The sequence below is a fragment of the Lipophrys pholis genome, assembly GCF_963383615.2.
Source record: "Lipophrys pholis genome assembly, chromosome: 11".
NCBI classification, from domain to species: Eukaryota; Metazoa; Chordata; class Actinopteri; order Blenniiformes; family Blenniidae; genus Lipophrys; species Lipophrys pholis.
Genome location: NC_137631.1, coordinates 26,475,207 through 26,501,609, shown reverse-complemented (window position 1 = coordinate 26,501,609; position 26,403 = coordinate 26,475,207). Strand labels below are relative to the sequence as shown.

The 26,403-nt window shown below is 44.2% G+C and overlaps 1 protein-coding gene across 1 annotated transcript in view; it reads left to right on the top strand.

The window, feature by feature from the left end:
* The window catches only part of hipk2 (homeodomain interacting protein kinase 2), a 74,367-nt gene that overhangs the window by 4,366 nt on the left and 43,598 nt on the right, over window positions 1-26,403 (top strand). Inside the window, 1 exon segment of the mRNA XM_080474477.1 lies at window positions 15,865-17,047. Coding sequence (XP_080330603.1) covers window positions 15,865-17,047 — 1,183 coding nt within the window.

The window sequence follows — 26,403 nt, the reverse complement described above, 5'->3', positions numbered from 1 at the left end:
AAGTCAGTCAGCAACATGTTTTTGTTTTTTTTTGCTTTTTTGGTGCTTTTGCCTTGTGCTTTAGACTTCGCTCTAAAACAACTGTGAAAACTGTGAACTGTGTCAGCGAGCAGACCACATCAGTTGTTGACATTACTTTTTTCTCTTTATGAAAGAGGAAAGATGGAGATTGGCTGGGATGGAGCTTCAACCCTGTCGACTGCTTACACAAGGCATTTCCGTGTTGGTTGTCATGCATGTGTGAAGGCCTTTTTTTTTTTCTCCCCCCCCTGCACTTTTGTTTCACATTGTTTATGGTGTCAGCTTGTTTGGAACAGCTGCCTCTGGCTCTGACGTGCAGTATAATGACTCCGGGCTCTGTTGGGGAGGAAACTGGTGTAACTAGCGTCTTCGGTTGCTGCAGTTGCATTTTAGAAAACAAAAAGAAAAAAAAGAATTGGGAAGTTGCAGAAATAGGGCATGTGAATGTTAGACCAGAAAATCGCTTTTGCATTTTCAGGTTTATAAATTGATATTTTTACACTTTTCATTTCACTGCTCTCAGTGACAGTTTTAATAGCAATGATAATAATAATAATTAAAAAACAGTGGTGTTTTACTGTCAGCACGATAAAGATAAATGTCTGCATTAGATTTAAATAACCTTCTCTTGTAGCTACTCTATTGCTGTTAAAAAAGCATGATGCTGAGAGTCTCTGTACCTTATGACACATCCCCTGCTTTGATCCTCCATATGAGAGCTTCGGTTCAAACAAAGGTTCACATTTTACTACTTCTCAACACAGCAGCGAGTGAATAAGGGCTTTTGTTAACTTGGGCCTGTTAAGCAGTAATTACAAAGAGATTCCTGGAGCATAAAGGGCACTTTATGTGCTGACGATGTCAAATCAGTTTTTTTTTTTAATACTTGAATAATATTGCAGAGTGCAGCATGAGAGTGATCTGCATTTTGCTCACATACCATATATTGCATGCTCACTTTGCAATCTCTCATCATCCGCCAATGACCCCCCCCCCCCTCCTGTTACCACCCTGCGTTTCGCTGCCCCACCCCCACTTCCATCTCTTATCTGTCCTTCCATCCTGCTCTGTTTGTTGATAAGCCGAGAGGCCATTGGCCAGCACACATGGTGCCCATGTGACACTTCAGCAACAGCCTGATGGCCAGATTGGAAGCCCCCTTGTATGTGTCTGTGCGTAATTGGAGGCTGGTCTGAGAAGAGGCCTGGCTACTGTATCTATTTTGTTCTCGCGCCCCCCGTTAATCATGACCCCCACACAAAAGCCCTTAGACTCCCTCAATCCCTTTCCCGCCTCGTTTCATCCCCCCTTGGCTTGTCTTATTGCCTCATCCCATCACTGACCCCCCCCCCCCCCCCAGAACCAAACCACTACGAGCTTGCTTTTGGTGCACATTGTCCCGGGTCCTAATCCCATTGTTTGTGCTAATTTCCACCGCCGTACCGGGAACATTTAACATCCCGCTCTCTGGAGAAGAGCTGCTGCTAAGTGCCGGCTGTCACAATGCACATGCACACATGATGCAACAGATAAAGATATGAAGAAAAAAAAAAAAGTCCCGAATTTGGTGCAGAAACAACGGCTGAGGTAAAGTACTACAGCTGTGGGGACCACAGCCACTTCATTTAAACAAAAGATCCTAACTGTCTCTTCATATTACACAAAGAACGCGGTGAAAAATGGTTTGCAGTTTTTAATCAAGCCTTTCATAACCTCCACCGCTTTTTATTTTCTCCCCAACCGAGGGAGAGAGATAGAAGCAAGAGCGGGAACAGAGTGGGAGTGAGGGGAGTGTTTACAGACAGATATTAAAATGAACAAAAACGCAGCGCGGTAAGATTAGGTGACCAAGGTTAGAGTCCTAGTAAGTGAGCGGCCTTGTGTTCTTTGACACCGCTGTGGGTCCGACCATGTGCGGCCAGCCAGCGTGGACTAAGTGGCTCTGCCAGCCCATCGCCACTTCTGGCTCCGGCCCCCTCTCAGCCATGGAAGGGAAGTGGAGCGATGGGCGGCTGCTGGCGGCCCCTTCACAGATGGCTGCAGGTACAGCGTTACGCTTGGCTGATAACCAAAGGACTTCAAAGCTCAGACGAGCGCTCAAGCCCATTTCTGTCCAGAGCCGGGAGGCAAAGGCACAGAACACAGAAAGGAGACGGCAATAGACGAGGACCGGGTGGTCAAAAGAGTCAACAGGCATGGAAATGAGCAGCTTCAGCCTTTTTCTTTTTTCTTTTTTCTCAAACTACATTTACTTCCGAGCTTATATTCATCCTCACATGCGGTCATTCTACTCTTCACATCTTCTTATTTGATCATTTTAATCTTCTTTTTCTCTCTCTCACTGTCTCTGGTTGCTATGTGTTTCTCATTGTACCACGAAATTCAGGTTGTGATGACACCTCATCCCGATTGCAAGAAATGGAAATATGTTGTGATGGTCTTTGTTATATAGTCACATTTCCTTCTTGAATCATTTTTACATTTTGATTAGATTGTGGATTTTCTTTCTATTCACTGGGGAAAATCTTCTATAGAAAGTAAATTAACATGTTGAGACTCAAAGAAGCAGGAGGTAAAATAATGAAATTCATGGATTTGGGGTTTCACAGTTATGAAAGGTAATAAAATAAACCCTGGTTCTTTTTCATATCCATTCATTCTTTGTATATGTAGAAGAAAAAGGCTGGAAACTAAGCTTTTAGAAGCCGTCAAATAATGGCATAGAGTGGAAACTTGTTATAAACTTCGGTAGTTTGCCTAATGTCACTCTGGCTAAAGCACAAACTACATTTAATGTAGCATTCAGTTTCACGATGAGTGAAATATGGTTGATTAATCGCAATATGAGATTTTGTATTAAAAAAACAGATATTTACCGTCTTTTAAAGAGTTTCATTGGGCTATGTTAATCTTAGATTATTCAACTCCTTTTGTGCTCAGAAAATCACAAACAGTCACAATGTTTTCTTTTGCAAATGCTTCTCATGGCTCCTCAGTTTACTCATGGCTCGCTGTGAAAAAGTTTCAGCACGGATTCATGGCAAGCGTGACTAAACAGACTTCAGCAACTGCAGTGTCTGTTTATGTTTCTGAGCTCAAGTGTGATGCTGAATAGAAAAAATTAAATAAAAAATACTGGCTGCTGCACACCTTTTAGATCCACCTCTCACTTCAAAGCCTCGGGCTACATTATGGCCAGCCAGCAGCTCTGCCTCGCAGCCTTTTGAACTGACCCCTGCATTCAGTGTGAGAGACAGAGATGGAGAGGGAAAATGGCAGGGAGACGGGGAGTGACAGAGCTCGGCGGCGGCAGGAGGAGGTGGTGGAGTTAGGGGTCGGTAGACGAATACCTTCTTCTGGGGGCCCATGAGCCTCAGAGGCTCTGCCAGAGGTCAGGGCGTGTGGGAGGGATGAGTGTGTGAGTGTGTTTGGCAGTTTGGCGCTGGTGGTGGTGGTGGCAGGGGCAGTGTCGCAGAAGGGGGTGGGGGGGGGGGGGTCTCACCCTTTGTCTAGTTTAACCTGCCTCCCTCTTACGTCTGGGATCAGTGGTGTCCAGCGAGGCATCTGACTCCTCAGCTCCCCTGACGGAGCCTGGCAGCTGCTAACACACACAAACTTGTTTGCGCGCCTCCAGCATTTTTCAGAGAAGCCAGCTCAGAAAAAGGCCAAAAGTTGACCTTTAGCTTTCTGTTTCCTCCACCGGTCAACACCAGCCTGAGCAAAGCCAGATATTTTCAGGTCATTAACATCTGCGTGGCACGGAGATGGCATGTGGACTCCGCTTAAGAAAGAAACCTAAAGATATTCAGGTGTAATCATGGCAGTGTTAAGTAGTCTGTTGAATTATTCATCATCTGTACCACTTACCTTCCTCTTTGGGTTGGCAGCTGACTTTAGATTGGTGGCATTCACACTCATTCACACTTTCCATTTCAGAATCACCAATTAGTCACAAAAGCATGCTTCCTGATTGTGAGAAAATCCAGAAACGCACAGGACAAACATGCAAACTGCAAACAGAAACTAAAGGGCACCTGGCCGTCTGAGACGAAATAGCGGATCGTGGGAGAATCCTTTGTAAAATCTGCAGTCATAGCAGCAGCTGTGATCGCCCCAGCTTAAACAAACGCAGTATGACATTCATTTCAAGCTTTCACTTGAAACGCAACATTTTCATGTGGTTTGGGGTTTCTGTTTAACACGACAATGGCGCATGGAGCCACTAATGTTTTTTGAGAACGACTCCAAAGGTGGAACTTTTTGGAAAAAAAACCCGCTCCGACTACATCTCCGTGTAAAGTGGGGAAAACGCAACTGACTGAAAACAGTCGGGATCCATCTGTGTGCCGATGGTGAAAACTCTGCTAAAGTAAATAGTTATATGTCAAAGTAGATGTACAACAACAACAACAATGTTTGCCTCCAGAGTGTCTTGACTCCCAGTCCAGATTCTCCTGGGACTGGGTGGTTTTATTGTTGACAGTCTCAGCGTAAAAGCAGTCCAACTTTGCCGTCTGTCCATACTAATGTCAGTGTACTTACCATTGTTAATGTCATTACAGAAAGAAACAGCGGTGACCCAACATGGGAACGACATCTTTTTCAGCCGTTATTCTGTTTCCGTGAAAACAGACATCGTTTTTAAAACGTTGCTGCATAAACACAAAACGTTTCTGAAATGAAAATGCGTTTTCACTTGAAACATTGTTTGAAGCCTGAGTAGTGTCCCTCTTTATATGGTGCACCTTTTTAAGCTGTTATAAACATTTCACTAGTCTGGAGGACCAAAATATCTCAACCAGGCTAACAGACCATGAGCATTTCTATCTTTATTCACAGTGAAGCCTCTTCCAGAATAATGAATCATTATTTACAAACTGCCCACAGGTCCTTTTTTTCCATCTGTTAAAATCCCTCTCAGCTTCTACAAAACTGGCACTTTAGAGACATCCCAGATCACAGGAACAGACCCAAATTGGCAAACGCTCACAGTGCATGTATCTCGCGTCAGCTAATTCGCGAAACAAAGTTTGTTGTAAGGTGTCATATTGCAATAACAGTACCCCTGTTCTCCTCTTTTGAAGGTGTTTACTATTCAAGCAAGCCAAGTGAAATATGTACTTCCCATACACGGCTCCTCAGTACGCGGTTGTTGAAACCGATGGTCAGAATAGCCATTTCCTGCCTGGTTTTGGCTGCTATTTGTGACTCTGAGGACACTAAATATGATCAGCTGAAGCCATGATTTTCACGCTGAATCAGACACAGAGGGCTGAGTTGGCCAGCCATATTTATTACCTCAGCGCTGTGGCCAGAAGGACTCCACAGCCATGTTTACGACACACTGTCAGTTGGATTAAGGACACATATGCCTTGCTAAATTGGTATGAGAGCACGTGTTTGTGTGCCTGCTATAATCTTTTAAAAGCTGTTTGAATATATTGGGTGCAGGGCCTCACTTTGTCAAAGACGGACAGACGAAGGGATGTTACAGTAGGAAAGTTTATATATACGTATATATATATAAAGAAAAGAAGAAGATGAAGAGAGATTAAGCGATTAAAACACTTTATTAAGCATGTATATTGATGAGTATTCTGCAGTATGAAGGCGGGAGGACATTGAGGCGTCTTGGCAGGAGAAAAGTGATGTGGCCTGAATTAGTCTGTGGCCTTAATAGGCTCCGGGCACCAGATTCACACACACCCCTGAAATATCGCACACTCCTGTTGCCTGGGGAGGGGATGTGTGCCATCCCCAGCTTGTATTTGACTGCAAAGTCCTACAGAGATCGAGACAGGGGAGGACAATTCAGTTACTCGTAGGGTTTGCAGAAGCTCTGATGCGAAATGGATAGAAGTTGCCTGCTTCTTCCTCTGTCATCTCCGCACTGGTAAAAAGTGGATTTCATGCACCAGCATAAGCACTTATCATTATCAGACACACTGACTGGTTTGTATGTCACAGCTCGGCACTGAGAACTCAAAATAACAGTTTGTTTTTTTCCTCGCCTCGTTTTGTATTCGTCGCACATCAAACTTAAAACAACTTGTTTGTTTTGTTTTTTTTCTTTCTTTTATCGCTTAAACAAACTATCAGTTTGCTGTTTCAATACAGCTGTGTTTTGGAAATACAGGAAGCGATGATCTCGTCCGTGCATGATTGGTTTCCCAGGCGACTGGGCGAGTTGAACTGGTTCCTCTCGCGTCAGGCTTCTTGATGGGTTTTAAATACAGTAGGTGGCACGTACAATCAATCTGTGGCATTGTATGTGTTAATACTGCTTGGTTATACATAGTGGTTATGTGTATATATATATATATATATACAATTCTCATAGCAAACCATTTATGACTTGAAGATAATTTGAAGAAAACTACTGAAAAGCAGAAAGACAGAGCTATACACACATGTTATATGCGTGATTGTGGTTACCATGACTTCTGCAGTAGATCATAGACAATTATTCACCAACATTTAACACAAAAACAAAATTAAAAAGCTGCCAATGTAGTCATAAAATGGTTGAATGCATCAATATTCATGAATTTGCAAAAGTGAACACACATTTGTCCGCAAAGTTTAGTTTTGTGTGTCTGCGATTGAGGCAAGCTTGCAGAACTGGACAGGCGTTATTGCAGCTGTCTCTGCTGGATATTAATGCAGGAGCAGACTTTGACCCCCACCCGGTTCAAGAACACACCCCAAACCACTGTTTAGTCGTGCGGTTCAGGGCGGCGTGGCAGGGTGGCACCATGATCCCACGTCCTCTAAACACCGTCCATTGCCACGCTCCAATTCATCTGACATCTGTCTCATTCCGATGGGATCAATTAGAGCCATTTACCAACTACAAATAGTCTCTGTGATAGTCTAAAAATATTGTAAAGACTTTGAACTTGTTTAACAGTCTGGATATGTGATCATCACATCAGGCACCCGATGCATAATTAATGAAGGATCACACAATGAATACTGTGGTGGACTTGGTATTTGCTTTATCCATTTTTTTTTCTCCAACTCCTTTGGTTTTCCTCTGTCAGTTGAACATTTTTTTTTTTGTTTGAGAATGTAATTATAACTATGTGACCACAGCTTTTATAAATGAAATTAAGGTCTGCACCCTACAAAATGTTTTTTTTTTCCCTCTGAGAAAACTCATTCTATTCTGGGCCTTTTGTCCTGTGAACATTAGTTTGAATAAATGTTGTTAGATGGTGAATGGGAATCTGTCACCTTGTGTTTGTGCATTAAAGGGGACGTGTGTGTTTCCTGGGCGAACATCATTTATTTCGTCTTGTGTTTGAGAATCCCTGATTTTTGTCCCGTATGCATTTGGGTCCGTGCTTTGTAAAGATGCAAACAGAGCCACACAACCTACATGTACACATTAATACAGTCTGTCGATGACAGCACAGAGAAGTGGCATGTAACATAATCCACACTGCTCTCAAAATCAATGTGCCACTGTACAGTGGTTTTTCTCATGTTACTCTCGTCTGTTTTCCCCCATTGTCCCCCCACCCCCCACCCCCCTTATGTTGAGTGAATATTTCTTTCCTGTAGTTCCAAAACTGATCTCATTATTTGTGTTGCTGTCATTCTGAATGCCAGCGACTTAAGAGGAAGTGTGCTGTATCTGGGTGTTTCTCACTGTGTGTAAATGATAAGCATTCTGGAGAGCTGCTGTTTATCAGGAAGGCGGCTCTGTATGGCCCTGCACAGTTTTGTTTGGTGTTTTTTTTTTAAAGCTCTCCTGTGAATGCTGTGGATGTCAGTGGTACTGCAGCCGAGCGCCGCCACATGTGAGCAGGTGCCTTTGGTTTATGGTTTGGAATTTATTCAGCTCCTTCTTTTTCATTTTTACTGTGTCGCACATGAGTTGTTGTTTTTTTTTTTGTCTTCTTTGTTGCACATTTACTGCACAGAGGACACTGTGGCTATTAATCACAGCTTTTTTTCAAGTCAAGTCTTTCTTTCTTTCTTCCTTTCTTGCTACACTCATCTGTTCTCGTGATTTGAACATGAAGACATCCAGTTGAAGCAGAGCCACTCTGCCACCCTGTCCTCCACTCCCCTCTTCCTCCTCCTCCTCCTCCTCCTCCTCCTCCTCCTCCTCCTCCTCCTCCTCCTCCTCATCTCCCGCTCCTCTCCTCCACCCTGTGCTTTGGTTCAGCGCCTGGTTAGGCTGACCTGGCAGTATAAATAAGGCAAATGTTTTTCTCACGCCAGCCGTTTTATGGCCACATTTACAATGTGAATAGCAGCTTCCTTATCTACCAACAGTCGTCCCGGGGGATAGAAAGGTTATCACTGAAACTTTTAAGTACATAAAGTAGCCCGGCTCCAGGGGAGACACGAAAGAAGTACAGGACACATTTAGAGTTCTGCTGGCATGCGTCCTTTACGTGCATTTCCTTGTATCCTTGCTCCCGTGTGCACTCACATGTGGTCATTTGTGCGACAGCTTGTGCGAGCGTTCCTGCTTGTGCCGGTGAATTTTAACAAGTGCTGACTGAACACGTTATCTCGCAGCTAACACAACATATTGTATCTTGGGCTGTTCGCTTCAAGGAAGTGGGAGAGATGAGGGGAGTGTCACATTTACAGCAGGCATGGTGTTGATTTACGTGCCGTGTATCTGTGAAACAGCGCTCATATTCGCTTCTCAATCTGCCCATATGCCAGACAGATATTTGCCCTCTTTTGTGTGTGTGTAAGAGAGCGGAGAGAAATGGTCAGGCAATTCCAACTGGTCAAATACGGTAGTCAGGAAGAGCATAAAGCCTGATGGAACAGCAGACTGCGTGACAGCATCTCCCCGCAAGCTCGTCTGATGCATTATTCTATAAATAAGCAGAGATGAGAGAGCTGAAAAAGCAGGCAGGATGGTCAATAGTGGCCTAGAGAGAGAGAGAGAGAGAGAGAGAGACTATGCAGTGTCAAGCTCCGGCACTCAGAGGACACAACTCAGGCAGGAGGCAGGCACACAGGGCAAAACTGCTCTGTATGGACAAGATGTTCCTCTTCGGCGCTGTGTTCACTGTTGTAGTTAACCCCAAAATGTCAATGTCCATACAACAGGTTTTCCACCAGTGGGTCTGTTGGTTAACATGCTTTGTTTTAGTGCCGATAACCAGATTAAGAATAGAAAAAATATATATATACAATTCAAAACTGATTAAAATACTTTTTTGGTTGTTTGGTAACAACAAAATAGGAGATGAATCTTTGAGAATATACGAGTTGACGCGATCCGAGCACCAAAATAACTCACTAGGTTGGTCTCCCATCTGTTTGTGTCAGGTTTGGAAGAAGAAAAAAAGAGGTGCGACAAGCAACACACACTTGCAAGTTTCAGTGAAGGGTGAGATAATGCCTTGTCTAGACAGTCAGAAGTCATTTCATTAGCCAGCGATTTGTTCCCCCCACCCCCGTCCAACGTCTTCCAGTTCTACAAACACTGGCATGTCCAGGAAACCAGCCACATCACCAGTGTCTTCACCAGTGTCTTCACCAGTGTCTTCATCAGTGTCAATAGCCGTTAGGCCTCAGGAAGTCGTCCAAATATATCCGGGCTGGAGGACATCAGCCAGACAGGCTTGACCACTGTCTTTGAATAGTCTCTGCAGTGATGGACAGTGTCTTGCTATACTGTCTCTTCAGACTGAGCGTGGAGCCATATAGTTGTGCTTGATGAATATTTAAATATATCAACTGTTTGTTTTAGTTTTTTTTCTGAATGCGACGTGTGAAAGGATCCCATCTATTGGCAGTCCTCAGCGATGATTTATACAAAGGGGCAAAACTTTGAAAACAATCGCGTGTGAGTTGAATGATAAGCAGATTTGACGTTAAAAGACTTTAAAAAACAATTTTTTTTTGTAATTACAACAGACTTTCTCGGCAGGCTTGGCGGTGTCTAAAGGCGTCCTCATCAATACCCTGTCACGTTCTCGGCGGAGTTTAAGTGACGGGTTTAATAAAGGACAGCAAACAGAAGCGGGTCACAGGCGAGAATGTGAGGGCCACTCGTGGCCCCGCTCTCCTTGCTCTATTCATCTTCCCTCCCTTTCAGGCCATCTCTCACCCTCACATGGCATGCAGGACGGCCCTGATCCTCGCAAAAAGAAGATTAACAAACCCCTGACAGAGAAGTAATCTCTCTGAAAACATTGACTATTACCATTTCAACATGCTGCCTCTAAACAGTGGAAAATGCCTCTCTGGTATGCTTAATTGCAGTGTGTGGGACACACTGTGTTCCTTTAGGTATGCTAAATGGAAAGCTCTGGCTACTGAAGGCATTCCAGCGTAGTAAATGTACAACAATGGAGCTTTACAGTCTTGCGCTTGGCAAAGAGTTCAGAAATTCATATAAACTTCGAAGAGAATGTTTTCAGGGCTCTGTGTTGTTTCCCGCAACACTATTGACGCTTTGGTTGTTCAGATTCTGGATCATAAATGTGTTTGAATTCAAGTTTTGTGGGTGAAGAGCGATTCATGAGGAACCGGAGCTGCTTTCCAAATGAAGTATAATTGGTCACATTGTTGCTTGTGTATGTTGTCATGAGATAACATTCCACCCATTTGACCTCTTACTTTTGGTTCCTTTAATTACTTATCTGTGTTCTGCACAAGGCTCTGAACTGTTCTGCTGTTTGTACAGCATTTAGTTTTGTGTCAATACCAGCTGTGAAAAATTTCTCGACAAGCCGCTGCTGAATTTGAAGAATTTCTTGCGGATTGCTAAAGATTTGAGTGAGATATTTTCTCTGGCCTCCCCTGATACAGGAGGGGGGGGGGGGGGGGGGGGGGGGGGGGATATTTGTGGACTTCAGTTCATTGCACTGTGTAGGCAATGTTAAATGAACTCTTTGACCACAGTGTTAAAACCGAGAGAGTCAATGAGTGACTAAGATCGGGGTTGGAGAGGACTTCATGTGATACAAATGCAAAGAACAGCTAGCCTTCATAAAACCGAGAGCTCGCCATAATCATGTTGCCAGATATGTAATACTGGAATTTTCCATATGAGGAACAAGCTGGCTCTGTGTCCATCCATCCATCCATCTCTGCGTCCGGCCGTCTGTGCCTGCGATTATCCTGTCAGGCTCTCAGTCGCCCACCGTTGACACTGCGCTGTGACGCAACCCATCATTCAAATTATTTTTAGCGTAAAGTCCAGGCACAGGAATTGGTAATCCAAGGAGTGACATCTGGCCCTAAGGGCTTATGTGATTAGCAGAGAGCCTTGCCCCTAATAGCCTAGCGGACGTTCTTCATTACCTCCCCAGACCAGCCATACCTAAAGGCACTAAGACATGAAGTGACCAGGAACGGGCACTAAAAGCAGGAAAAGAGGACTTCCACGCCATTACTTGTCAGAGCACGTATTCACAGATACCGTACCCCTGAAAAAGTGCTTCATGAAGCGTGGGAGTGCTCGGCAACAGTAGCTACTGTACAACACTTGCCAAGCTTACGGCGAGCCCTCTCAAATGCATGGCGGCTTCAATCCTGCAGCATTAGGGCTAAGACTGGATGACCAGAGAGATATCTAGTAAGTCCATTGCAAGGCTAGAAGAGAAGTTTAAAATAAAAATTGAACATCAGGAAGAAGACACGCTATGAAGCAAAAGGAAGTGGTGGGTTTTCGACTGACTTTTATCATCATCAAGTGACTAGTCAAGTTTCCTGCTTCTGCTTTTTGCAGACTCCAAAGTCCATGATTATGGAAGTTTTCCCATTAAGGGTGTTTTAAGGACGCCACATCGACTGCTATTACCTATTGGCACCATCATCTTGGTCCAGTCGCCTGCTCTGCTCAGTGTGATCTGTTTGGCAGGAGTGATGAAATGTCAGCACATTCAATCAATCATAACTCGCTGAATACTAAACAGATTTTCACATGTTGGGGGTTTTTTCTGCAAATGTCATACATGTAGGTATGATACTGGACACATGGTTTGGCATATTTTAATATACATAGTGGGCTAAACAGTAATATAATGTTGTGATTTCTGATATATGATAGGTAATTTGAAGAACACAAAACACACACACATTATATCATCACTAATATATGATGGAGAAACAGAAGCAGGTTGTGCAATACTCACTGCTAATAAGTTGAAAAATGATATGAATGCATTATAAAACCACATATAAGATACAACACAATAGACAAGTTACAGACCGGAAAAAAAAAATCTAGATTTATTCATTTTTTTAATTAATTCATTTCAGGCAATATAGCCCTTGGCATGTGTACAATGACATACTTAAACTAATATCCATATAGTCCGTATATATATATACACATACACTCACCCAAATCCCAGATAGAACTAAAGATATACCAACAATCACTCAGGTTCAGTCCAGTTGACAGTGTAAGAGGCACCACATGGGTTCATCACCGAGCTCCACCCCTGTTCTTGTTTACAATGATTCGTCTGAGACTTTCCTGTTGGACATTGGTTCAGTTCTTGACTAAGTTTATTCCAAACCTCGACTCCACTGCCTGAGGTGCTCATCCTCCTCATTGTCGTCCGAACACTCTTGTTCTGAACTCCAGATTCCCCCTGTAATCAAACCCCCCCCCTCTCAATCAGTAAAAACTTTCAGTATGTTGTTTAGTAGTTGTTTATTTCTAGCTTTGTGCATTCATTTGGCTGTTTCGAATTCTACCAGATTTGGGAGTTTTAGTAGGCCGGAATTAATAAATGAGGCATTATTGTGCTCCTGGAATCCTAATAATGAACAGTGTAGGACCTGTAGCGCTTTAGATAGATAGAAATCCTCAAAGAAAAGTACATTTTCAAGTTCAACACAAGAGCATGACACTGTGCCGCCCCAACACTCTTTATTATCTAATATAATCTAATGTAATGTAATGTAATAGATTATATTGCATATGTTTTCTGATGGCCATGGCCTCCAACATGAGAGCAACACGTCCATATTCAGCCTGGTCTTCCTCACATCTTCTCTCCAGCAGATCCAGTATTATCTTGTTCAGGACAACATTAAGACTACCTTTGTAATGTATGTGGGTGAGGGAGCGGGAAATTTGGAGTCTCTGAGGCATTTGTATGCATTTGGACCATGTAGGTGGAGTCTTCCTGTACTCATGGCCCTACTTTGGCATGAAGTCTATGTGAAGAGCTGAAATTATATGAGAATAAAATAATAAGTCCCCTTCATATAATGACTAAGGAGTTTAATAAAGAGTCTGAGAATAAGATGTACATGAATCTCAAAGTGCTAAATTCATCTGACCAGAGTAGAAATCAAGCTTCTCTTTGAGCTCTTCATTAATGACGGTCTTCTACCTCAAATTCCCCCAAAAGACTCTTCACTGTGGACTTGACCCTCTTTTTTTCATGCCATGGCGTTCTTCTTTTTCGCTCCAGAGTTTCTACTCTTGCTAAAGCTTTATGGAGTCTGGCCTTAAGAGCGGCATGAGAAGCAGGCTAGGCAGAGCTGTGATCCCAATAGAAGATGAAGATGGTGTCGGAGCCATATCCTGCAATGTTTGTGTTTATGTGTTTTTGCTGATGTCCCTTATGGGTTGTCACGTGGGTGTTGCCGGTGCGGGTTTGATTGAATGGGTTTATATTCACCTGTGCGGTGGAGGCAGATGAGAAGGAGAGAGGGTGAGTTTGGGATCTTGTATTTTTGTTGACCGTATAGAGCGTATAAATGTAATTGAGAATATAATTTAGACCTTAATTAGAGAGAAATCATGTTGTCCTACATCCTGCCTTATGCTGCTTGTGTGCCTGATGTTCACTTGATGGTCGAAAATAAACCTGGACACTGGTGGAAGTGGAAGTTGTGTTTTCTGTGGAACGGGTCAGCGGTGCAATATATAATATACTTAATAATATAATTATTCCTTCCTCTTGGATATTTTATTTTAAAAATTGTTTTACTGATTCTGAAAAGTAGTTAGTAGAAAAGCACATTCTTGCATTTAGCAGTCTCCTCATCTCAAAAGCAGTTTTTTTCTGCATATTGCGAGAGGCTATAATTACTTAAATGAGTAAAATTGCTAAAGTTAGCTGGTCAATGCTATACCAGCAGTATTTGGTTTATTTCTAAAATAGCATTCTTGTGTCAGTTGTAATAAAAGTCTGTATTGTGGAACATGTGAGTCATAAAGTCTCAGTTGGACAAATAGCCTGTGAACAGGCTCTAAACAAAGTCTCGCTCATTACAGCTGCTGCCAGTTCACTGGTGGACATGAATATAGTACAATAAGTTTGTATTTGCAATATTTAAGCAATGATAATGTTCCATCTTACCTGTGAAAGTAATCCCCTGTGCCCTGCTTTCAACAGTCCGGCGATTTGTACAGAAATACGCCACACGCTGTTCTGGCATCTTGGATTTTCCGCTGCTTTAGTTTGTGTTCACCGATTTGACGACTGGACAAAGATGGCGGCCATATTCCCTGTGCCGCGGCAGCCTATGCGGCGTCTACTCTTTATAATGTCTATGGGTTAATTATCTTTCATCAGAGTGAAAATTCCCAGCTTTCAAGTTGTATATCAGACACACAAAAACACTTTTTTTTTCTTGCAGTAAACAAAGCTGTTAGATACTGTTTGTGTGCACGTTGTGACCAGAGAGTTCTTTGTGTCATGCATCAGTTGATCAGCGTGCGTGTATGTGTGTGTGTGTGTTTTTGTGTGTGTGTGTGTGTGTGTGTGTGTGTGTGTGTGTGTGTGTGTGTGTGTGTGTGTGTGTGTGTGTGTGTGTGTGTGTGTGTGTGTGTGTGTGTGTGTGTGTGTGTGTGTGTGTGTGTGTGTGTGTGTGTGTGTGTGTGTGTGTGTGTGTGTGTGTGTGTGTGTGTGTGTGTGTGTGTGTGTGTGTGTGTGGGCGTTGGCATGTCCAGGTGGAAGCTCTTACTTTGTTAGCAGTAAACTAATTTGGGGTTTACTGGAAACTGTTTAAACATAGCATTACTACAAGCCTCATATAATCTCCCTTGTGCTGTAATAATCATTTCAATGTTACAAACAAGTCTGTTTGCAAAGAGAGAGATAAAGAAAGGGACTATTTTTGGACAGTTGTTTGCTTGGAGAAGCGTTTGCTTATTCTGAGGCAGCTCGTTCCCAGGAGTTGATAGCGCAGCCTCGCTGCAGTTTTGCTTTTGTTTTGTTGTCTTCCTGATCTGCGGTTGAGAGGGAGTTCAATGCCCCGCTCCTGTTTTCATAGATACTTGAACAAAATTTCTTCCACCACCTTCCTTGAAGTGAATAATTGTGTACCAATAAATGCAAGGGGCCGGGCCATGGAGACGGCGAGGGAAATTGCAGTCATTCCCCGGCCTGTTTTTGTGTGTGAATCTGTATTGCTCCTCTGTCTTTGTGGACGGTCCCGTCAAAGAATATTCTTTCAGTATTTGCTCAGCCTATTTACTTTGTTGCAGATGGAAGTAGTGAGGAAATGGCATTTCCTCTGCACGAAGCAGTGGTTTGCATTACTGCTCACTCTAAATCTGCTTATCTTTTTCTGAACCCTTTGTCTAGTTGACGTTATATAACAGCTTGAAAAACTAAAAGCAATCTATTCCTTTCTCGACAATGATATCGACGCACTATCTGACGGTTTGTTGGTAAATTTTCAACGGTGATATAATTGTTTCACTAATTGCTGTAGATGGTTAACGTGCTGACACATCAGCATATATGCTTGGTGTTTTAATGACCTGCTCTGACCCACGCTGTCTTTATTTAAAGCTTGTGGCTCCCACTCATGTTTCAGACACTCTCAAATTCCTAACCTCTCACTTTCGTTCCCCTCCTGTCTCCCCCTCCCCTCCTGTCACAGGTATGGCCTCGCAAGTGCAAGTGTTCTCCCCTCACACTCTCCAGTCAAGTGCCTTCTTTAGCGTGAAGAAACTGAAGGTGGAGCAGAGTTGTAACTGGGATATGACAGGGTACGGCACACACAGCAAAGTCTACAGCCACAACAGCAGCAAGAACGTGTCGGCCACCAGTGGCCCCCTGGGCATCAACAGCTCCCTGCAGGTCGCCAGCTCCACCCTGCCATACGAGCAGACTCTCATCTTCCCAGCCAGCGCGGGCCACATCGTGGTCGCCTCAGCCAGCAGCACCTCGGGGGCTGTGGGGTCTCTGCTGGGCAGCGGGGGTGGAGGCAGCAGCAGCAGCAACGGTAGTGGCGGCGGAGGTGGCGGGGGTGGCAGTGGTGTGGGTGGCGGCGTTGGCGTCCACAACCTGACACGCCGCAGCACGGTCAGCCTTCTCGACACCTACCAGCGATGCGGGCTTAAGCGCAAGAGCGAGGAGCTTGACAACAACAGCAGCGTGCAGATCATTGAGGAGCACGGTCCGCCAATGATCCAGAACGGGGCGGCCAGTGGGGCCACGGTGGCCACGGTGGCCACCGCCACCTCCACGGCCACGTCCAAGAACAGCGGCTCCAACAACGAGGGGGACTACCAGCTGGTGCAGCACGAAGTGCTCTGCTCCATGACCAACACCTACGAGGTCCTGGAGTTCTTGGGGCGCGGCACCTTCGGGCAGGTGGTGAAGTGCTGGAAGAGGGGAACCAACGAGATAGTGGCAATCAAGATCCTGAAGAACCACCCGTCGTACGCACGGCAGGGCCAGATCGAGGTCAGCATCCTGGCGCGGCTCAGCACGGAGAGCGCAGACGACTACAACTTTGTGAGGGCCTACGAGTGCTTCCAGCACAAGAACCACACGTGCCTGGTATTTGAGATGTTGGAGCAGAACTTGTACGATTTCCTCAAGCAGAACAAGTTCAGCCCTCTGCCCCTCAAATACATCAGACCCGTGCTGCAGCAGGTGGCCACGGCGCTGATGAAGCTGAAGAGCCTGGGGCTGATTCACGCTGACCTGAAGCCGGAGAACATCATGCTCGTGGACCCGTCTCGACAACCGTACCGGGTCAAAGTCATTGACTTTGGCTCAGCAAGCCATGTGTCCAAAGCAGTCTGCTCCACTTATCTACAGTCCAGATACTACAGGTAAGAACTGCAACCTTGACATTAGCTGGTAATGAAATGAGTATGAAAGGCGGCAGTGTGTGGTGTTGCTTGTAACGCTGCGGATTCAATGAAGAAGAAGGGGGAAAAAAAAGGGAAAAGGGAATTATAATGTGTCTGTCCTTTTGTTCCTGTTTACTTTGTTTGGTGATTGCGCTTTCTGCATCTTGTTTGATTTATCACTGCTTTATTAGGAATGTTTTTGTACTTGAGCTGATTATTTGGCCAAAAACCCACATTTGCTGCCAACAGTACACACTGCTTATGTCCTCACTTCTCCTTTATTCTGAGTCCTCTTGTGCTTGTTTACCACCATAGTTTTCCTCTTATTCCAAGGTGTTGCATCGCAGTAAAACTCACCTCGACTTGCAGAGTTACTGTCGGACCAGCTGCATTTTGGGTTGTAAAACAAGCATGCGTTCTGATGTGTTCAGAAGTTTATTACATGCATATCTTTCGGATGGTAAAGGCCTGACAGGGAATATGTGAAACAGAAATTCAAAGGATGAAAGTATTTTTCCTGTTTCAAAACAGGTTTTTTTTTTTTTTTTTTTTTTTTTTTTTTTAAAGATCTCAGAGAGTCTCTTCTCTAGAAGAATGGCACCAATGATGTAAGGTGGCATCATGCCCATGGGCTTCTATTCACCGTTCTGCTCCCCCCCCCAGACCCTCAGCCCCCCATCACAGTGGCTGGCTCCCATTTCCCCCAGGATAGAGATGAGGGGTCAACCTGAGTTCTCCTGTAATATGTGCTTGTAATCCACACCAGCGGGGCCTGCATTAGAACCAGATGACTCTCTGGGAAGACCTTTTCTTTCTTTCTGTCTTTTTTTTTTTCTCAGTACTTAAAAAAAAAAAATAAATTAAATAAATCTTGCACCCATTGCAAACAGCGTGTTTTGGTTTCAGCAGAGGAACCGCATGTGCATCCAAATAGTGTTCATGTCTGTACAGAGAGATGCTTTGTTTGTGGCACAGGGCTGTTGCTGACGGAAGAACAGGTGTGTGTGTGTGTGTGTGTGTGTGTGTGTGTGTGTGTGTGTGTGTGTGTGTGTGTGTGTGTGTGTGTGTGTGTGTGTGTGTGTGTGTGTGTGTGTGTTGCTGTGTGTGTGTGTGTTCATGTTTGTATGTGGTGACACACACACGAGGCAGGTGATGGCTCTCTGCACAACTGTGTGTATTGTTGAGATGTTTGTGACCACCTCTTTGAGAAATCTGTTGGCTAGTTTGCTGCTATTTTAAGAGTTTATAGGTGGTGGTCTAGATCTTTACCCCCAACGATTCATGGGAGCGGGGGGGGAGTGCGAAGCCCTTTTGATTTTAACTGGTATAACGTTATAAGTGAGTCTGCATTGATTCATTTATGTCACAAAACTACTTTGTTTAGAGTGTACCAGGAGATTTACAGAGAATATGGCATTAATGAAGCAATCGACCAAATTAGAGCTGAATGCATCTTTTCTGGTGAAAAACTGGTGAATGAAAGTTTTTTAAGATTAAGCAGCACCTGTCCACCTAACACCCTGAAATGGCCCTCAAGAAAAACGATGGGAATCACTGGTCCAGACCAGGGTTCTGCAGCCTGCAGCTCTAGAGCCACATGTGGCTCTATTATCTGTTTGTTTGTTTTTTTATTCTATTTGCACGCCTGGCTTATTTTTAAAAAGACTTTTGTGGCTCTATTGGTTAAATAGGATGAGTCCTACTTTAAAAAAAAACGCTACAAACTGCTTAAATTGCTACAAACCAGGAAAGAAAATGTTACAAGGAGGAGGGGCTAAAAGACAAAAGGGGGAGCCAAAATGTTTGAAACTGTAAATCGAGCAAAAGCAGGTCAAAATGGCTAAAACAACCAAAACCTTCTGAATCAGTTAAAGTCGGCGGAAAAGGTTAAAAACTGCTAAAAATGGCTACAAAAGCTAAAACTGCAAAATTATAAATTGTAGGCATGAAACATCAATAATGTATATTTATCAAAACTGCATAAAGAACTTTATAAGCTTTGTGATCCTGAATAATTCAAATTGTTTTGTGGCTCCAGAAGAATCTTATTGGGTGGAAAGAGACTGAAACGTTTTTAGGGTCTTTTGATGTTAAAGGTTGCAGACATTAGGGAAGCAAAATCATAACCTGTATTTAGCTGGTTTTAATCCCATTGTGGCTCCCTAAGCAAGGCATTTAACCCCGAGAGGCTTCCCAGGCGTAGCATATAGTGGTTTGGATCCCGGAAGGATTATCTGTTTGCATGTTCTTTCTGGCTTTCCTCAGTTGTCTTCCAAAAGACATGTCTGAAACTAAGTTGATTTATGTGTGAGACCTTCTGACTCTCTGGCGACCCTGGTATTTGCTCCAGCAAACCTCACTTGGATAAAGCCTGGCCTCAGTTTTGTTTTCACTTTTCTCTGTACACGTCATTAGTGCAGGATTACTACTACAAAGTAAAACTATCCAGTACATGCTCTGACGTCTATAAAGCTGACTGTCTTTTCAGTTTTGCTTGACACGGTCAGAAAGATGGTAATCATCCATCCGTCTTCCATACTGCCTTATTCAATTCAGGCTTGTGAAGCAGCGGAGTAGTATTATAATCGTACTTTATCATAATGTATTAGGGTTGTGTCAGTGGTGGTGTTTCTAATACTCTGCCCCTCTTAACAGAATGATAAAAAAAAAACCTTTTTATGTGCCTCTCTTCAGATCAATGTCACTTAAATAACCACATTATTATTAGTAGAATTAAAGTCTTTTTCAATGGTGTCGATTTAGAGCTGAGGATCGTGGTACAAGCCGACGGGGAGGAGCTGTTATCTAAGTTTAACTAACCTGCCCTGATGGAATCACAAGTTAGCGGCTTGTTGTTGCTCTTCGCTCTGGGTCAACAAACAGGTTAAGAAATGTTCCTGTTTGTGTTCTCCGGGAGTGACGGGGGGAGGAGATCATCCCTTCATTTCCTCTTGGCAGGGGAGTGGAGGAAAGGTGGAAGATGGACACTGTCCAGCAAAATTACCCATCAGCCACAGAAAAAGTTAAAAGCCGGAGTGTTGATGAGGGCGTTGGCTTGAAGTGCTGAGAGCGGTGAGAGTGCAGCAGTGTGTCACCGAGGGGGGGGTGGCAGGGGGGGTTCTTCAGTGTGCCTTATGCCAGGACTGATGTGAGGAATGAGGCAAGTCTTACAGTTCAATTCAAAGAATGAGCTCATGGGAGATGAGCTCGATGGGTGTCTTATCGTCGTGAGCAGTCCGGGCAGCAAACAAACTTGGGCTGTGGGTAGAGTTCACGTTGAGTTCAAAAGCATGGAGGGTGAACATCAAACCATCTTTGATGATTTCAGATGAGAAGATAGTAGGGGTAGCTTCTGTTGCCTGTGCCTTCGCAGGGTGGAGATTACATACAGGTGTGTTTTCCCAGCTCCTGCGAGACTCTATATCCTCCACAATAGAAAAACCGCATCCCCGTGTTGTTTTCTTTGATTCTCCTGAAATGAAATATTTGTGTTTTCCTCTGAACAATACCTTGTTTTTGATTGATGAGGCGAAATGACCTGAGCGAACGGCTTTAAGGGGGGATTGTGAGTGCGTCTTGTTTGCCTTCCTTCTTTTATCCCATTTCCAGTCTTTATTTACAGATGAGACTGAGAACGAGTCTTTCTAGAGCCCAGCGCTGACATTATAGATCCAAAAAGCCTTTATCTCTCACTTCTGCTTCCCTTCATTCGGTGGGAATTTCATCGCCCTAACACACACACACACACACACACACACACACACACACACACACACACACACACACACACACACACACACACACACACACACACACACACACACACACACACACACACACACACACACACAGCTGTTTGCATTTTGGATGTCACAGATATTGCCCGCTGCTGACGTCGTATATGCTGTAACAGCCTTGCAAACGAGTTATGGATTTTCCACAAGGTTGACTCATGCAAATAAAATACCAGTATTCAAGGTAAACAAGAACGGCTCTCAATGTGCTTATGGCTTCAACTTTGTTCGCCTCAGTGCTCTGCGAGCACAGGGTCATGTAGCCGAGCTCATCTATCCTTGTCAAACGAGCCCGTCTGCAGGACACATTGTCACACTGGGTTTGAATCCCGACAATCCCCTTGCAATTAATAAAATGTGTTCTGAAGCTTGGCTTTTTCTTGTAGCACCTCTCTGTCCCCGCCTTAATTATTTCATTGTGTTTATGTCCTCATTGTGTCATCTTCTGGCCTAATCCTGATGCCACTTATATCCTTCTTTCCTCCTCTTTCCTGCTCTTCTTCTCCCTCCTGCGCTAATGATGTAACAGGTAAAGCTGGCTAGTCACAGGCCTATACTGCACCAGATAAAGGGATTATTGTCTTGTCCCAGCTGGGTGTTTTTGTCCCATTTATCTCGTCGGGTTAAGGCTGCGAGATGAATTCAGCGAGATGCTATTTAAGTTTCTGTCAAAGTTCTGGACGGAGAGCGGCTCCTTCAAGCAGAACTCGCGGTTGCGGCTCGTATCGAGCAGCAGGCCCAGTGTGCAGACAGAGTCAGCGTTTGGAGAAGACGAATTCACCCTACGTGACTGTCTGCTGGCTTCGGGACGGGGTTGTGTCGTCTTGAAAGGGTCATCAGGTTCAAATCCACCCGTCTTCCAGACTGCTCTATTTAACTTAAGGTGATGGATTGTATCTGACTTTGGATGACGGCAGTGTGCCGGACGTGTCACCACAGGTAGAGTGACAGTGCTCACACACACTCACGTTCGGGCAATTTAGATACACCAGACTAACCTCAAATCTATGTTTTTTAGAACTGTTGGTGGAAAATACATGGAACAAAACTCCCACAAACAAGGAAAACGCATCCAAATCAAAACCACTTCACCACTGTGCCAGGTCTAAAATTAACCTGCATAAACCGAAGAAGTATTTACTGTGGTCGTGGCGTTCATGTGCAGTTTCCTCCGACTGCACGGAGGTGGAACCCGAGCATTTTCAGAAAGTTGCATTGTCAGTGGCCCCAAACACCCGGAACGCAACGAAACTTTTGCGTTTTCACTTGAAGATAGTTCAGTGGGTTTCTTAGTACGGCATGACAAAGCCAGGTAGTTTGAGTATTTTTATACTGTATGTTAATTCTAAAGTTTATGATCGAAGACAAAAAATAAATAAAAAAGAAGGTTGAAATAATATTTTCAATTGTCAGTCTCTGAAAGATTAACAGATTACTATTTCAGGAATGTTTACATTAATAACTAGTTAAAGGAAATGTCCTCTATGCTTACAGGAACTTTCGAGTTGAACAGGTTCAATAAAAACAGGTGAAAAAATTAAAAAAGTAAAACTTTCTCATAGAAGTCAAGATAACAGGAGTATGAGATTGCTATGACATATCTGTGTTTCGACTGGATTTCATAAACTCTGGGTAGCGCAGCGAGTGGCCTGGTGAGCAGAGGTGAGATATCAGGCGGCGCTTAAATTTCCGTCTCAACCACTGTTTTTATTTTTACTTTTGGTGTGCAGAAAATAGCACAGCGGTACAAATGCCTTCCAAGAAAGACTTCCTCCGCGCACACATGAGAAAGCTTCTGGATATTTCACTCGACTGCCACGACACAGAAGGACAGAGAAAGAGGCAGAGCAATTTGCTCTGATAATTAAGCGTCTTAATATTAGCAGCCCAGAAGTCTGAAGCTGTTTTGCACGTATACCACACACGTCAGCACCTCCCGTCTTGTCCCCGTTATTAAAACGCTCCCATCGCAGACGTCGTATCTACACATGGATGAGCTCCGCGTGCGATGCAGGGGGAAATTTCATGCATCGTGTCCACGCAACGCCAGAGGCATTAGGCTATCAGACATCGTGGGGTGAAGGGGAAATGAGTCAACGTCGCTGAGAAAGGAATGAGCTTGTTGGTGCGGTAACCTGAAGTGGCCGGTGTCTGTGTACTCTCAGTGTTATCAGTGTGAAGCCAGAGGCCTCTGACCGAAGACATCTTAATGCATCCTAATGGAAACTTCGCAAAAAGCTCACACTATGGGATATTCCTTAAATTTCTTCTTTCTTTTTTTTCCATGTTTGTTCCATATCATAACCTCATAGCTAATGAGACATAGGTCTTTCTCCACCACTGGCGGTGCAGTGGCTACTTGGGCCGAGTGTAAGACGAGTCTCCTCCCCACCTGCCTATCCATCGCTTTATCTGTTGTTAACGTCGGCACCGGCAGACTGTCAGGACAGGCGTTCCAGCACATTTACTCTGCCTCCGTGCGAAACATCAAGGGGTGTTTTAATGAATGAGGTTGCTATTAGTTACTGTTCTGTGAAGCGTGCGTTAAAGGGTACGTGTGTATGTGCCAGAGAGGGAGCAAAAAAAAAAAAAAAAAAAAGTAGGTAAACGGTGGGATCGGGTTGCCAGAGAAGAAAGATGAATTAGAAAAGGGTGGAAAGGCAGAGCCGCTCGGCGGCAGCGACACTGTCTGTGCAGGTGCAGGGTCGAAAAGGGGCCGGGATGGTTGTTGTTTTGCATTCCCCGCCAGTCCCTGAAACACTACACTCTTTACCCAAGCACAGATTTTTACTGATGCCGATGAGCTTTCATTACCTGACTGTCAGAATGCTGTTATTTATCAATAGTTTTTTTTTTTTCCTTCTGCTGACTTTCAAGTTGATTAGTTTTTACACTCAACTTCATGTTTGCAGTTAGTGACCACTTAGTGTTGTTGTTGAATGTGGTTATCATCAGGAAATGACATATAAGAGGAAGACCCCTGAAAGGACAATTACTGCACCGTGTATTCACTATTGTGCTTTTTATGACAGTCATAACACCTTAGTATGCATGACAGAATCCTAATAACCTGCTTCTCATTTATAATTTGCCTCTGGGCAGCTCTTCCATGTGTCTCCACAGAGCAGTCAGCAAGCAGGAGACATGTAGCAGCTAAGCTAATTAACCAACCTGCAGTCAAAGCATATGCATTGGAACCTATACAGGCGTCTGCCTCTCCACTCTGAGTCACTTCGGTAAATAACGAGTTAGAATTATTTAACTCTTAAGGACAAAATCAACAAAACAAAACATGAACTTTAAATCCCATTTGATGGATACACTCATCAATGTGCTCTGACTGGCCAGATGTGTGCATGGCACTTGTGTGTGTGTGTGTGTGTGTGTGTGTGTGTGTGTGGGACCGTGCGCTCCGACGATAAGACGGGAGCTTTCTGAGTTTCACCGCGTCGTTTTATCCCGGCTACTTGTCTTTGTTCTCCCCCACAGTTCAATTTCCATACATTTCCCAGGATATTAAACTGACGGAAATTAAGCTGCCTTGATAAAACACAGCGAGCCGCCCACTCAGGCTCACTAAGGCTGCAATCTCTCTGCTCTATATTGATTGGCTTATTTGAAACATAGGAATTTTATTTATTTATTTTTTTCCACACCTAAGCTTTCGGCGTGTTTTGCACACGGTGTCAGCATGCCAGTAGTGAGTTATTAAACCTTACACGTGTTTGCGGAGTTGCGGCATAACACTGCAGGCTAACATCGTGAAGTGGGAGGTCATTAAAATGTCCACGCTTGTTTGGCTACGACCACAGAACAATGGAGTTTTCTTCTCATTTAAGCCTGAAAATCATTAACAGGACAGGTGAAATTTCTCTCGGCGGTCGTCGTACATCTTTTTTTTTTTTTCTTTCTTTCTTCGGAAATACATTTGTCTTTTTTTTTTTCTTCTCTGGATTCTTGCACCGATGCTTTGGCAGGGTGATGGCTGCCATCAGTGGCTGACTGGCACAGGTGCCCCCGGGTCTAAATAAATCATGAGGCCTCCTGCTGATCTCCTCCCTCCACCATTCCTGTATGCCCGCTATCCCTCCGCAGGGAGCTCCAGCGAAGGGGGTTAGCCGCCACCACGGCATGCTGCCTTGGCTCCTTCCCTTTCTCTTCTTTCCCGCCTCCCCTCACCTTCCCCGCACCCCCCACATACACACATACACACACACACACCTCTTCCATTCACTTACATGAATATTTAAAAGCTAACACCACGGAGAGAAAAATATGCAGCAAGGGCAAAGAAGACTTGACAGACAAAAAGAAAAGAAAAAAAAAAATCATTTTGGGACCCAGATTTTCAGTTGTAGGGTGAAATTCACACTGTTTTTAATTGCAGCGGCAATGAAGACAGTGAAAAACAGAGACTTTGTCAACAGCTGAACGAGAGACGTACAGGGAGGGGAAGGGGAGACACTGTGCAGGAGCAGTCCAGCTGGGGGAGAAGACTGGGTGGGATTGGGGGAGGCCCAGTGGGGACCCACAATTGGCTCCATCCCGACTCTGTGCGTGTGTGTATGCGTGTGTGTGTATGCGTGTGTGTGTGTGTGTGTGTGTGTGTGTGTGTGTGTGTGTGTGTGTGTGTGTGTGTGTGTGTGTGTGTGTGTGTGTGTGTGTGTGTGTGTGTGTGTGTGTGTGTGTGTGTGTGTGTTGTGTACTGAGTACCACTGTGACAGAGGATGCCTGGTGTGCAGAGGCCCATGTAGGCTCCCATGAAGTTCTCTACAGAACAAAACAGATGCATTTGTTTTCTCAATTGGAGGAATTTGCTAATGTGCATATATGAGGGTAAATAGTTTGGCTAATTTGCGGCAGGCAAGTGGACAGAGGCTCTCCGCCGCTCAGCCGGCCAGCTGAGGCCCCCCTGCATGGAGAGAAGAAAAAAAAAAAAGAGGCTTTGATGACCTCCCTCCCGTCTCTCTTCTTATGCGTTACCCCCTGGCTCATCACAGCAACTTGATGTTCCCCTACAATCTTAACAAATTTCTCTGCTTGCTTTTTTATGTTCCGCCCCTCCCTCCCTCCCTCCCTCCCTCCCTCCCTTTTTTAATGTGTTCATTGTGCTTGACAGAAGATGTTCGACAGCCCAGTTAAACATAGCTCATATTCATGGGGACAGTTGTCGCTCTATAAAAATGTTTCTATTTTTCATTGCAGATGGCAGAATTAAACGAGGCTCTGTTTGTACCACACAGGCTATTTTCAGCACCGCTCGTAAAGTCATGAAGCCGCGTTTTCCGTGTGACTTTTAAATTCCAATTATTAACGCCGCACTTCTCTCACTTTTATGGCGCTCAACTTCAGATAGGATCAAAGACCGTTATATAAAATGTTTTGCTTAAGTTTAGAGTGTGACAGAGAGGAGTTACAATTCGACAACAGATAGTATCTCAAGTTTGGGGATAAATCATCTTATCTTCATTCACAGGAACATTTTTGCCTCGTTGCAATTTGTGGGTCAACAAAGGGGCAAAGCACTAAGGGAAGTTCATG